Genomic DNA, 14,584 nt, shown 5'->3' with positions numbered 1-14,584 from the left:
CATTAATAATTTAACTAGTTTTTTAGTAACTTTAACATCCACAGACAAAATGGAAATTGGAAGGAAAGGAACTCCCTGGACAAATAGAGGCAGGCAACCTTGTGCAGATAAGAAAGTGCTTTTTTACTTAATGCTGTCAGTGATTAATCTGGCAGAGTCATCCTGTGTAGATTTACTGGGAGATAAAAATACGGAACTGAAACAACAGGTTAAATGAGTCAACCCATAGGAAACGTGGAGTTGCTGCAGTTCTGATCAGGCTGCTGGCAGGGGAGTGCAGCACCTGCCATGCCAAGAGGGGCAGGTTTACCCTGAAGCCAACAAGTCCTTCACACTGCTCTGAATGTGCACTGTGAAAGATGTGAGAAATGAAACCATATATGATACAAGACAAACTACTGAGGCTGTGTTGTCGTATTCAACAGGATACTACTGTGTCTGTAAGCTTCCTGCAGTGTTCTTATTAAATTCTGGAAGAGAACTCTTTATTGAGTAAATGGAAAAAGTGGAAACATGAAGAAACTTCTGACATGGTAGTTTTGCTAACACTGTTTGGAAGTAATGCTGGAGTAGTCAGACTTCAGTCAGTTAATGCTGCTTTAACCAGGTTTCAACATGTGACTGACTCCTGATTTTGTGCTTTATTTTTTCTATGCATGATTAGATATCTCTAATTTGTTTTGTACTTTACAGTTTAGCTTTGTGTTTATTTCTGCAACTGGTTGCAACATATTGCAAAGAAGTTTGTGGGCTTTTTGACTTGTTTGCTGACTTTGGTCCCCCCCCCACCCCCCATGGTCCTAAGATGAATGTCATATGAAATGTAGTCACTGTTTCAGTTGGTTTATCTTTTGTATGATCCCATTTGCTCAAATCACACTTTTACTGATATTTTACTTAAATAATTTTGGATTCTGTCATGATAAAACCTCTCACATTCTAAAAAATGCACACAGAAATAATGAATTTTATAAAAATTCATGGCTTAGGTGCTAGAAGCATCTACTCTATGATATGATGTGAGACATTGCTATGTAGATGTATCTTTGTGAATTACAGAGACTTGTGTGTATATACTTATACCCAATTCAGCTTGTTTATTGTTTTAGCACAGAAAATTCTGTTGTACTGGATACAGTGTTTGATTGAGGGCAATGTATTGAAGTTACTGTTTGGGTTGTGAAGGCACAAGGAAAAGGGTTAAGTAGAAGAAAGGTAAATTTACTTGAATAACCTGGTGCCTTTCAATATTGTGACTGCATTGTAGAAAACACATGTACAAAGACTTAAGTATGTTGCAATCTTTCTAGCGAGAGCATGGACTGATAACAGTTCTTGTTAAAACAACTGTTTACTTCAAATAGGTGTGTAAGCCTCTGTAGGAAAACAGTGACTCTTTCATTAGTAAAGTTTGTCACTGTGTGCATTGGAAGGGCAAGTTAAAAATGTGATTGTCTTAAGAGCTTTCTAGCTTTCTGGTTTATACTTTGAAAATACAAATGTGAATTTCCTTTGTTTTGTTTAGCTTGAAATGGCTGTTAAATGCTGTCATTTTCAGTTGTTCACATGTGAAATTTTATTTTTAATTGCTATCCAAAATGTAATAGGTTTAATATGACTAGAGTCTTCCTTTTAAGTGTCTGAAATACTAAGTTGCTATGATGTTAGCTTTATATTGCTGATCCATTTAATTTCTACATAAATTGATTAGAATACTTATTTTCAATTTGTGGTTATTGAGTTCACAAGGTTAGCAAAATTCTGGGCCAGTAAGAAGCAACACATTGCAAGGTTTCTATAAGCCTGCCTTAACTAATAATTTCATGTTTGAAATCATTTTACCTGATGGATATTGATGGTCTTGAGACCTGAACATAGCTGTCTCAGCTCAGGTAACTAATAGCAGATGATAGGAGTAAGTCCAGCTGATCAATCACCTGCTGTGTAATGTTTACCCGCTCCCATCTTCCCTAGGGCTCCAGGCTGAAATGCTGTGTTTTGTTTAAATGAACTTAGTTGCTTTAAAAACAGAACCAAACCCCAGGATTACACTTCTGTGGCATTAAAGGCAGAATTCTCAAAATTGCTTGTTATGCATCAGAAAGTAATTTTCTGCCATGTCTGTGAAATGGATAATGAGAGTCACTTGAAGGTGATAAAAGATCATAACAAAGAGAGACTGATTTCTCAGTATTCACCTTAAAAGACTGTAAATAGAGGGATTCTTTAATTCCCTTGCTTTCCTAAAGGAAGGCTTTTCCCATACTGTGTTGAAATCCACCTCTTGCCTTTCTTTAAGCATCTGAACAGCAATCTACAAAGTTCTTTATGGAAGAGCCCTCTAAAAGACAGACTTCAGACTTGCATTCTAATGAATCTGAAAAAAAGGTGTTTCTGCACGTAACTCTGACCCTTGACAGACTTCATTCCGTTGCTGCACAGTTTGAAGATAAGAAGTTCTTCAGCCTCCTTACGAAGGAAAGAAAGAATAAAAGCCATTTCATGATTGTTGAAAGCCTCCTTGTGGCACTTGATTCCCTAACAGACCTTAAGGAGAGCCATGAACATTTAAGTGTGTTCTGTTTTGAGCTTTGTGAACATTATTTTTCAGTGTCAAGATTAGAGAACACTCTTGTCATAACACCTGCCCCTTCCTTCCATGCCTGGTGGGTTTTGTTGGAGGGATTTTGGGTTGGTCTTCAGACACATGGTTTAATAGCCTGCCACTTTTAATGCAGTTTTTCTTCTGTTCACTGTTCATTGCTCTGAATTTTGTCTAAGTAGTCTGAATCTCATGTTGTCTTTTTAATATTTCATTTTCTGTAAATAATGTAGTAGATGGCTTTCATTTTGTGACTGCTTCTCTTTAGTATTGAGGGGAGGCGGCAGTGGAAAAAGTTGTTGTTAGATTATGTTCTTCAAGGAATAAAAAAAAGCCTCATTGTTTTGTTTTAAGAATAGCAGGAATTTTTTACTCCCAGTTGAATGAGGGGAACTAATGTCCACTTCTAAGGAATAGATTGTTGATGTTATTTATACTGTAGTTTCTCAAGGACTGTCTAATGTGTGCATGTGTACATGTGTGTACACATGGAAGCACACTGTTAGAGAAGCCTTTAATTATTTGTAAGTGTGGATAAGAAATGACATTTTTAAACTACTGAAGCTGGAGTTAAATGCAAATGCATTTTAAGTCTGTAGTCTTTGAGTCCACTACGGTGCTTTTGACAATGTTACTCCATATCTAAAAGCCTCGTTCATAAGGATATATAGTAAGATGTAGGTATGTTTATATGTATGTTTAACATAGTTTATATAAAATAAATGTAAATTTTGTTTCTACAGACAATAAATGTTTTCACAAAAATTTACTTATAAATAATTCAGTTATTTGATTCAGTAGTTATTAATGTTTGGTGTAATTTTCAGGGTAAAAAAAAATATTTTTTCAAAATCTCTTATGCAGGGAGTGCAAAGTGGCAGTTTTCTGTTTTCATACAAAAACTGCCTGAGGTAAGAACAGGCTGGTTTTACTTACTGTTTCATTAACAGTCAAGGTGCTCGTGCTGTAAAATGTTACCTGTACTTAATCTTTAATACCAGCTTTTTTATTTATTTTTTTTTTTTTTTTAAGTCCGTGCTTTTCTGCTGCCATTGTAGGTTTTTTTCCCAAGGGTCTTTACCTGTGGGAAGACGTGCCTGTGCAGAAGCCTCCCCACCCTCCCTTCGTGCCTTTCTGTCCAGACATGTTGCTGATCTGTGCACAGTGTTACTGTAGCAGGGGTTTCTCATCTTCCTGCAGTAGGAACAATCCGTGCTCCGACGCTGCTCTTTTTAGCGAAGCATCAACACTACCCCAAAGGCACTCTTCATCTTCCCTATTTGTCTTTTCTTCCTTTCCTTCTTCCTTGCTCCTAAACCCAAACCTGTAGCGGTGTGTGCGGGTGGGCCGGGCAGAGCGGAGGGGCGCCTGCGGCGCTGCCGGTGCATCTCCCGGTCGCTCAGAAAGCGGAGCCCCGGGGGCGGGGCAGGGCCGGGCACGGCTGCCGGGGGCCGTGCGCGGACGGGGAAGGTGCGGGGCAGGAATGCGCGCTTAGGTGCCTGTCCCGCCGCCCGGGAGCGCTCTCCATCCTCCTCCCGCACCCAGCGGGGACGCGCCCCGTCCCCTCCCTGTGCCCGAGGAGTCCTGCCCCGAGAGGGAGGGAGCCACCCCGCTCCCCGCCGCGGCTCCGCTCTCCGCCGCCCCTGCCCCCGCCGGGACCGCGGCGCGGCTCCGCTTCCTGCCGCCCTCCCCGCCCTCCTCTCCCGCCGGCCCGAGGCGGCGCAGCGGCTCTGGCGCAGTCTCGCGACACTTCCCGCAGCGCGGAGCCGGAGCCGCCGCTCGCCCCGGCAGCAGCAGCGGCAGCCGCGGCGGTCGCTGCCCGCGCTAGGGAGCCCCAGCCCCAGCCGCTCCCGCCCCGCGCCCCGCCGCGCTCACCGCCCGCCCCGCCCGCGGCTCGGCGGCATAGGCTCCTCCGGGCGCTTTCGCTCTGGGCTGCTTTTCCCGGCGGCAGCGGGGACCCAGGTGGCTGCAGGAGCTGAAGGCTGAGCCCCTTCTCTCGCCTGATTTCTGTATATTGCCTTTTTCTCACACACGCCGAGGGAGCGGCGGCGCAGGACGCAGGATGCAGCCCGGCTGCGGCGGGTGCTGAGCGCGGTGGCCGCCGGAGGAGGGAGCGGCTCTGTCAGCGCCTCCGCTCCGCGCGGCGGCGGCTCGGGCGGTCCCTCGCCCCCTTCCTCGCCGTGACCACCCGCCCCAAACTTTCAGCCTGTTGTCGCTGCCAGGCAAGCCCAGCTCGACATAAATGGGTGAGTTCAGGCCACCGAGGTGGCGGTGCCGGGGGCCAGCTGGGGCTCCCGGCTTGCCTGTGGGGTGCATGTGCCGCTGTGGGCGGCGGGAGGGAGGTGGCCGCCACCGGCCTCCGCTCCTCCGCCTCACGGCTTTTAACTTCTCCTCCCCTCCCCCGGCCGAGGCAATAATTATTTTCATGTGACAGGCGGAGAGGTCGGTGTTGGCGGCGGCGGGGCGACGGCCGGGTGCCCCTCGGGGCTGCCGCTGTGGGTGCTCCCGAGCGGGGCTGCCGCGGTTACGAACCCTCCCGAGCATCGGCTGCCCGGCCTCGCCGCCTTCGCGCCGGGCACGGCCTTCCCCGGGCACTCTGGGGTGTGGTGGTACCGGGCCGGGCCGGGCGCGCAGGTTGCGCTCCGAGGGCTGCGGCGGGGAGGGCTGCGCTGCCCGTCACTGCCCCGCACCGCCCCTCGCTGCCCCGCCGGGCGGCGGCGGCCGCCGGGGCCGCTGCGCGGGGTCCTTGGAGCCGCGGCGCGGGGGGCGGCCGCGCTTCGGCTGCCGCCGCCCGTGAGGTGTCACCCGCGGACTTCGGGAAGAGGCTGCGCCTGGATGCCCGGGCCGGGCTGGGCAGCGCCCGTTACCTGTGCGGGGGGCAGGGAGGGACGATGGCTATGAATTGTCCCATTGTGCGGGCGAGGCGGCGGCAGCGGCGGTGCCAGGCGCGGGCTGAGCGATGCGCCCGGGGCATCGCTGGAGTGCGGCTCGCTCTGCCCAGCGCGGTGCCCGGCGGAAAATGACGGATAGGAGGGAACAAAAGAAGCGGCAGCTGTCTGTGGGCAGCCTTGGTGCGCACACCGGCCGGCGTCTGGAGACAGCAGCGAGCGGTGCTCCGAAACAGCGGCTCTTGGTGTCCCCAGGCCCCCTCTGCCCGCTTCGCTCCCGGCGGCGGAAATGCGGTCGGACTGTGGGGAAACCTAAGAGCAGCATCACCGAAACCACTGAATATAATGCGTGATGTGGGAGGACATTTTACACAGTTTCACCTGTTGTAGTGCAGTGACGTTGGGAATGTAGTAGGAAATAAATCGTCCCTTTGTTCTTTGAGAGATTAGTTTGCGGGGTGCTGTGGGAGCGATGCACAGCTGCTCTACCTGTATGTTACCAGATTAGGCACAAGCTTTTTGCTATGGACTTTCAGCTAGCTCTCCCGCTCGGGCTGAGATGGGCTCATCCCTGTGCAGCTCGTTCGGCCCTATTGATCCGGCAGGCCGGCATCCCCGGCTGCCACAGTTAATTGGGGGCATCGCAGGAGCTCTGCTGGGGTTGGTTTGCCGGCTCACTGACACAGCTCTCAACTTCTCTCTTCTGTCACAACAGATAAGATTTTAAACGTAGTGTTGTATTGAGAGGTATTTTTGGTTTCTTATCCTCTTCCAATGCATTTATTTCTTACTAACTTTGTATTGTGATACAATAAGGCTTTTCTGATTTCAATTTGCTCCATAGTCCAAATATTAGCCTTCATGTTTCAAAAGATTTAGTAAAGCAATAAAGAACCAACAAAGTAATTTGCACTGATAGAGCACTAGGAAGGTTTTCAATACAGTAACTTAGTAGTAAAGGCCATCTTTTTTCTTTTTACCCACCCATCCCTCTCCTGGGCAGTGATCCTACACATCTGGCTTCTTTAAAGCTCATTTGGATGATGACTTTCCCAAATCATCATGATTCAGTCATACTTTGCTTTGCAAAATGGTAGTGGAGGAAGGTAGATATGATTTAATATTTGTTAATATCTTTAAATGAGAAGTGATTCTCATAGTTTGCAAACAAATAGAAAAATTGTGCAAGGAGGTGAAGATATGCATAGTATGAAAGTAAAATCTTTATAGGAGATATCAAATGAAAGCAGTTTTATTAAACACATTTTTAACATAGTTAGCATTTTTGTAAGGTATCTCAGATGCAGAATAGAATAGGTGAATTCTTTGTGTACTGTTCCTACTAGGAATTTATGTACTAATCCTACTCAGGATTCCTAATTTCTTTTAAGACTACTTGTAAGCCTTCTTATATTAACCGTTTATATTTTCTCAGTGGCAGTGCAGAGTGTTTTAACCTTGTGCATGTGTGTGTATATTGGGTGTATGTTATACATACCTGTATACTGAGATTCAGTGCTTCTTTACAGCACACAACTCAAACCTCACGAGAAATACCTTGTGTAATTGCTGTTTTATGAGCTCTTCTATGACATTGTATGCAGAGTACATTAAAATTAATTAATTTGCACTTGGAATGGACTTCTCAGGAGAGTTGAGTGAAATAATGGTGCTAGTTCTCTACAACATAAAAAGGTGGGAATAAGGCAGAGATCTTGAAGGTAATCATGAACACAATGAAACAAGCTTGGCCCCTCTCCTTAAATGTTTGAGAAATTGAGATGTGGTGTTTTGTAGGGACTTGTGTGTGGGAGAGGGTTGTTTGTTTGTTGTTGCTTTTGGGTTTGTTTTGTTCTGGTTTTGTTTTGAAAATACTTAGACGGTTAGGGAACTCAGTGTGGTCAGGGAACTGTCTCAACTGCAAGAGCCTGGGGTGTCCACATTTCAGACTGTCCTCCTGAAGCTGAAGGTGCAGAAAACAAGGTGGATGTGGGGAAACCTGGTTTTAAATGTACTGCTTATCAAATTTAGAAAATGCAAGATTAGAAGTGTGATTCTAGAGAGCAGCGTTTAACTGCCATCATCACGAAGCAGCTGTGCAGCTCCTTCTGTCAGTCGAGACACCCTTCCCAACTTCTGCAGTAAATGAAGGAAAATCCTTTCTTCTGCTGGGCAGTCTTTGCTCATGTTCAAAGCACAGCCAGTTTAGTGCATTAAATGAGGTATGGGTCCTGTATAATAACCTTGCAATGAAGCTGTGCAGCTGAAGCTTCATCACAATGCTTAAACACTTTCTTCATCTATATTTTTTCATCTGAATGTTTTTCAAGGTATTGTTAAAGCTCTGCTGTTTGGAAAGGGGAAGAGAGGAAGCGCTGCTTTTGTTTATGTGAAATCACATCGATCACCTCTGCTGCCACCACAGCTGGGAGTTTGGATCCAGAGAGAGTCTTGTGCCCTTTGAACCAGTTAAATTACTTCCATGGCAGACAGCTGTTGTCTGCATGGTTTTACATGATTGTTTGAGAAAGGTGCTTTGCTGTGGAATACTGCAGCTAGTTTGTACACACTGAAGGAATATTACACCAAGAGGTAATACAATCGAAAGAATTCAGCCTAGATGAGTGTGATTATTCTGTACTAGTTGCAATCCCTTTTTCTGTTTTTACCTTTCTTAATTTTTTTTTTCATTTTGTAAATTTTTCTCTATCCACTGCCCTCAACTTTCCCCCTCCTGTGTTACTCTTTACACGTTTCAGACTTGCTGCTTCCTTTGCCTTCCTCTCTCTTATCTCAGCATCAACAGAGGGAGTGCTCTGAGCACATTTCCTGCGTGTGGGGCCAGGCTGACCTCCAGCACCAGGGCTGTGCCCCACCTAAACTTCTGCTTGGTCCCATGGTGACACCTGGAGAGTGCTCACTGCAGCAGGAGCCCTGGGGAGTGCACCTGGTGAGCTCTAGCAACCCTGCTCTCCCATCTAAATGATGCATTTTTGGGGCCTGAGCTTAGCAGAAGTTGTACACAGAAGATGGTATGTGTGCTTGTGGTTGCCTTTCAGAAATGGTGGAGATATTGGAGCCTTTCAGTAAAATAGCTGTAAGATTTTTAAAATAGAAATAGTATTTGCCATTCTAGTCATCCTTGAAGGCAGTTGAACAGTTTCAGCTGAATAAGGAAAAGCCATAAGAAGGATGATTAGCATGACTTTTTTCACTAGGATTTCTTTTTTTAAAATGAGGTTTTAAGTAACTGTAAAGTGGCTTTATAGGAAAAAAATTGTGTAAAAATCCTTCTCAACTTGTAAAAAATCTTTATTCTCCTCATAGGGGGTGTTACTGATTTTAATTCTTTTGTGGTCCTTGGTAGGTTTGTTTCTACAAGAAGGCAGCTCCATTGGAGCTGTTCAGAATCGGGTGTCCAGTGGTGTATAGCCTATGAATGGCTTACGATCTGAGTTCCAGTGGAGTTTTCATAAACTGTAATAAAATATTTTCAGTAATAAAGTATAAAATTTCTGTATAAAGTTTCATTTTAAAATGGCTGGTGTGAAGTTTTCTTTTCAAATCAAGAGATAATGACATTCCTGTCATAAAAGGTTGTCAGAGCTGCCTTCTATGTGGATCAAGACAGGGGTTGGAAATAAAGAAATATAAAATATGTAAATATGTATGTATATGTAAAAGATTCTGAAAATAATTTATGATTATGGCATCTCTTCTGCTTGCTTCTTTGCAGTAGCTCTTCCTTCCTCAGACTCACCATTAGAGTTGGTTTTTTAAATTAATTATTGCTTTTAACTCAGGAAGTGTGATAAAGAACATAATACCTAAAATAGATGGTTTCTTAAAAGAACAGAATTGCTGCTTGTTTTTGTGCTAATCAAAGATTGATATGTAGCTGCTAGAAAAGGGGGTTTTTTGACTGCCTGGGTTTAAGGAAGCAATGTAATGAGCATGTAACAATAACAATGTAATGTAATAAAACACTTTATTGAAAAGCAATTTTGTTTTGATATGAATGCCGAATCCATACATATTTTTCTCTAAATTGCTACTAATGTAATATATACAATTTATCAAAACAATATACTATTATATACAGTATATACAATTTATCTCTGATGTCATTAAGACTGTTTATTTTGTAATTGTTATCCACTGGATGTTAGATGGTGTTTTAAGAACACCAGTGGTATATCAGGACTTGTATAGGAGATCAGTGTTGGCCTTGTAGTTAATGCAGTGACTCCTTCCCTGCTTATAGGGGAAGGGGTTGCATGTGTTAGGAGGAGAAAAAGGAGAGCTTGGAAATGTGAAATGAGCAGCCGAAATTTCAGGTCTGATGTGTTAGAGGTCACTGACTGATGTGCTGCAAGCAGGTTAGCCCCGATGAGATCAAAGGAGTGAAAACAGCTGCAGAGGTGGTATCTGTTGTTTTGCTCTGATCCTGTTGGTACAGAGCAAGCTTATAAAAAAAAGATGATGGATTTTGTATGGTTCCTATCTGTGTGGTTTTTAAAATCCTGGATCACGGAGCGGCTGTTTTCCCTTGATGCAAAAGCAGGAAGTAGCTGCAGGCCATATCTACATTCTGTACACTGAGGAATGATGAAAGAATACATTAGGGGGAGGGGAATGATAGAGGAGGTGAATATCAAGATTCAGTAATTCAGCTAATGTAAAAGTAATTGCTGGCAGTCTGCTTCACACTGAGAGGAAACACAATAAAAGCTTGAAGTCCCTATGTGTGAGAGAATATGCAAATACTGCAGTTCAGTAGTCGTGGATTGTATTATCAAATGAAGTTTTCTTTCCCCTCCTTTTTATTATTGATAACTGAGAAGCATCAGTAGAAAGCAACTCTTGAGAATGCAGTGGTAAATCCACATAAAAGCTGTGTGGTGAGATGACTGTTGCAAGGTCTTGGCTATGCTTTGTTCCTAACATAACTTTGCCTTAGAGAATGGAGCATCCTGGAGGACAGGCAGTGAAAGGGGAAAGGATGTCTTTGTTCCCAGTCTTACAGCAGTTTGTACTACAGTAGGAGCGTTGCTGAGAATTTGTGCTTCTGATTTAGTATGAAGAATTGACTAGAGTTGTGGATCAGAAATTATGTCTGTGCTGAAAAAAAATTCTCTTTAGCAAAAAATATAATGTATTATAGAAAGCCGAGCATTTATACAAGAAAAATATGCCTAACTTCTGATTAATCTGTAGTGTGTGAGTATAAAGAGATGTCTTTTGAACTCTGCCTTTGAATTTCATTAGAAGTATTGTACAGAAGGAAAAAGTTCCTCTTTACCTCATTCTCTGTCTTTCATACTGTGCAGCTAAATCACTTCTGACAATTGAAACCCGCTCACACCAAAACCATTGTAAGTCTATTCATTTATTTGAAGATCAAAGTCAGCATTGGTGCACAAATCCCTGGGGAACTAATGCTTTTTTGGAGCTGTCAATATAGATTCATTGCATGTGTTGCAAGTCAAGGCCCAGTTAGACTAGATCTAGATCTTTAAAGGTCCCTCCCAGCCCAAAGTATTCAAAATGATCTATCAATATTTAATTAGCTTTCAGTGGTCACACTGATTGTATTTAAAAATTAAGTGGTTTATGTCCCACAGGTAATTTATTAATGAATTTGTGACTTACCTTAACAAAACCCAAGTCACCTAATACAAGCAAACAAAAAAAAAAAAAAAAAAAATCACCCCTGCAAAATAGGAATATTCACAACATTTTGTATTCTCTACTTGTAATTTCTAGGAACTTGCTTGTTACCTTAAAAAGCAACATATTGGTACTTTTGATTGATAACAAGGTCTCAAACACATGCAAAAGTCACTTCAGGGTGTTCTCTTGCTTGTTTTAAGTTGGTTTTGTGGCAAGAAGTTCTTGGAGGTCAGTGCAGCTGCTGGTGCTGTATGGACTACTTGTGTCAGCCTGGCTCTCTTTGAATGTAGCCCTGTCTTTCCCCATGAGCTGGATTTATAAAGGTTTTCATTAAAGGTAGCAGCAGTATCAGAATATAAGTGTACACATAAAGAACTTTTCATTTTTGAGCCAATTGTTAAGCCATTCTTTGAGAACTTTCATGTCAGGTTTAAGTTAAGTATGTTCTCTATCTGTGGTTGCTGATTCATCCTCACCACTGGCAAAAAACCATTTTTCATACTCTGGTAACTTGGCAGAGTTGATTTTTTTTTCCTGATAGGCTTGTGCAGCATTGAGAATTTTCTGTCCTTGTGACAGATATAAAACTGGCAAGCAGCAAGACCTCAGCTTAATTTTTCAGTGTTTTTCTCATTCCTGCTGTTCTTTCAGTGAGGTCTCACTGAGCTCTTATTGAGCTGTTAGTGCTCCTCTATTTCCTACTGTCAAAGGGCACGCCAGATTCCAAACTGTGCCCAGAAAAAGATGCCTTTATTTAGAGGTTTTGTTATGGCAAGGTTTAAAAAATTTCTTTGCTGTTGAATTTGGCCCACTTATAAAAAGGTGTTTTAGCTTTGACCTTGTGCTTCCAAATGTAGGGATTAGCAGCTTGCTTTGGAAGAGTGGTGATGCTTCTTTACAAACAGTATTTAAATGTTGATGAAGATTGACTACTGCAGTACTTTTCTTTTTTGTTATTAGTTTCTTATGAACACTTCTTTATTGTCATAAACAGCTTTATGGAAAAATATCCTATCAAAACATTTCACTCTAGACAAGACCACCTTAATTTCCTATGAAATAGCCCAGTACTATAGTTCATTGAAACTGCAGAACTGCCATTTTCATTGAATTCAACTATCCAACTTTTTTGCATAAATGATCACATTACAGAAACCCTCAAAATCTTGCATAAGGCAGCCAGAATACCTCAAACAACTAAAAAAAAAATTTCTAACCCTAGAGGAACCTGACTTTGTTCCCACCAGACTTTAAATGGCTGGGTGAAAGGAAGAAATGGAGAAATGAGTGCAGAGAGTGAGAGCCTTCCAGTAAAGGCTGAGTTTGAGAGCCTTGAATGCACAATCCAGCAGTTTGTGACAGTGGGAATTCCTGAACACCTGAGAGTGAGCTTCCAGTCCTGCTAGCAGGGAATACAAAATCTCACCATGGTAGTAAGAAATGCTTGTAACTTCACTCATTAATAACATGAAAAATTAAATTAATTCCAGGAGAGTAAAAAAAGTGTCTAAAGATTTATAAATCCCGGTACATGAAGGATTTTTTTGATGGCATGTGCTACACCTTATTATTTGATTTTAATTTTTGTTCAGAGAAACATCAGGGTCCCAACAGTTGTGGAGAACACTAGATTACAAGCTTTTATTTTTTTATATCTGTATTTTTAGATTTCATGTGGGAAAGAAAAGGTTAATCACTATGCAATCTTGATATCTAGATTTGGTTCAGACTTCAAAATTGATATTGAAGAGAAACAGTTAAACCTCTTCAAGTAGTAGATTTGAAGTTTGATACACTTCTGTGCTTTTGTTGCACTTGTTTAATGCAAATGGTAACATTTAAGTTTTATCTCATTTTAAGGTTCTAAGCCATTTGCTGAACTGAGCTGATCATGTCACTAGTTCAGTTGTTAATCTCAGTCTGATACGAGATTACTTTTAATCTTGATTCATTGGTAATTGCTGTATCCTTAATATTGGAAATATGTTCTTTGTAGCTATTTTTGTTAGTGACTTGAACAACAAAGTTAATTTTCCAGGCGACAAAAAACTGAGTATTTTGTGGATTTTGTTGGCTTTTAACAAGTTAACTTATAGATTTGACCAGCTCCTCAGTTGCTTCTTTCTCTGTAAGTCTGGTAGATCACAGAGGGTCAAGTTTAGCTATCTGTATAGAACTGCTCCAACATCATAGAGGTAGCATGTGGTTAATCAAGGGATTTGTGTGTCTAGTTAATCCAGGCTAGTTAACTGCTATTTTATTGATGGGAGGTTTGCTTAATAAGCAAAATCCTTCTCTGATTTCTTCCTTGCTTGACTAAATGTGTGATGAAAAGAGATTTATCCCTGAACAGCTAACTAATTTGTACAAGTAAGATCAGCTCTTTCTGTTGCAAGAAACAACCTTTCAACTGGGAGAGAAATCTTCCTGCTGCTGTTGCTGTTATCTTTGGTTATAATTGTTTTTAATGTTCATCTTCCTGGACAGCTGTTATTTTCTCCTCCTTCCAGTGATCTTTTTTAAAATGGGAAGAATCTTTATTTTCTTTGAAAATTAATACAAAAGGCCCTTGTATCTGCTGATTGTTTCATTCATCAAATACCTTTATTCAGCTTCATTTGAAAATAGTAGAAATACACTTGTCAGTTTTCCTTTGACCACTGAGGTCAGTTTGAGTGGTCTTTGTTCTGTCAGCTCATGCTGCCCTTCAGAATTGCTCACTTTGGTTTGCATTAACCATGCTACTTATTTTAAAGGCTATGATTTCTGTGTATGAAGCAGCTATAAATAGTGCTTTTGATTAGCTGACATCTCAATTATCTGACTGTGGTTTGTGGAAGATTAAGATAAGATCCCTTCTAGTTCATGATGAACTATCTTCTGACAATTCAAAATTGTCTGCACTGGTTCTGGAGTCATGAGACATCTATTAATATGCATTCCTCCGCAGTGTATTTGATAGTTTGTTCACAGTTGTGGAGAAAACATTCTTGTTTGTTCCTGTGTGTTTCTCATTCCTTCACCTCATTCTGTCAGAAAGCAGTTGCACCTCTTCTCATCACTTACAGAAGTACAGAAGTATATGTATGCTTCTTTCCCTTTGTAAGTTGTGTTGTCTTGCTGCTTTGGGTTCATGTGTTGTGGTGGTGTTTGATTGTTGGGGTGGTTTTTTTTTAGTTTCTTAAATAAATCTACATTACAGTTTCTCATCTGTTTCTCAGGAAAGATGCTCTTCAGCCTTGTTTGATTTTTTGGGTTTTTTTTTGTCTGTTCGCATACCTGATGCTCTGTCATCCCATCTTTTCACATGCACTTCCTTCAAATTCATCTTTCCTTCTTTGACCTGTCTTTCAAATGTATTGCTTCCTTTTTAGAAAGCTTTCTTATGTATTTCACTTAAAGAGTCTCAAAAAAAAATCCC

The 14,584-nt window shown here is 42.2% G+C and overlaps 1 protein-coding gene across 4 annotated transcripts in view; it reads left to right on the top strand.

Annotated features, from left to right (window-relative positions):
• The window catches only part of SH3KBP1 (SH3 domain containing kinase binding protein 1), a 221,733-nt gene that overhangs the window by 7,915 nt on the left and 199,234 nt on the right, over positions 1-14,584 (top strand). The window contains exon 1 of one of the 4 annotated variants that reach the window (XM_041472283.1): positions 4,447-4,848. The exons of 1 other annotated variant lie outside the window; for it this stretch is intronic. In XM_041472283.1, the coding sequence (XP_041328217.1) occupies positions 4,845-4,848 (4 nt within the window). In that variant the 5' untranslated portion in view covers positions 4,447-4,844. Of the gene's footprint in view, positions 1-4,446; positions 4,849-14,584 lie in introns of those variants that run through there. 2 more of the 4 variants (XM_041472285.1, XM_041472284.1) reach the window with 2 other exon arrangements.

This window comes from Pyrgilauda ruficollis, unplaced genomic scaffold (assembly GCF_017590135.1).
Source record: "Pyrgilauda ruficollis isolate IOZ18807 unplaced genomic scaffold, ASM1759013v1 scaffold29, whole genome shotgun sequence".
In the NCBI taxonomy this organism is placed as follows: Eukaryota; Metazoa; Chordata; class Aves; order Passeriformes; family Passeridae; genus Pyrgilauda; species Pyrgilauda ruficollis.
This window is presented reverse-complemented; position numbering and strand designations above follow the sequence as displayed.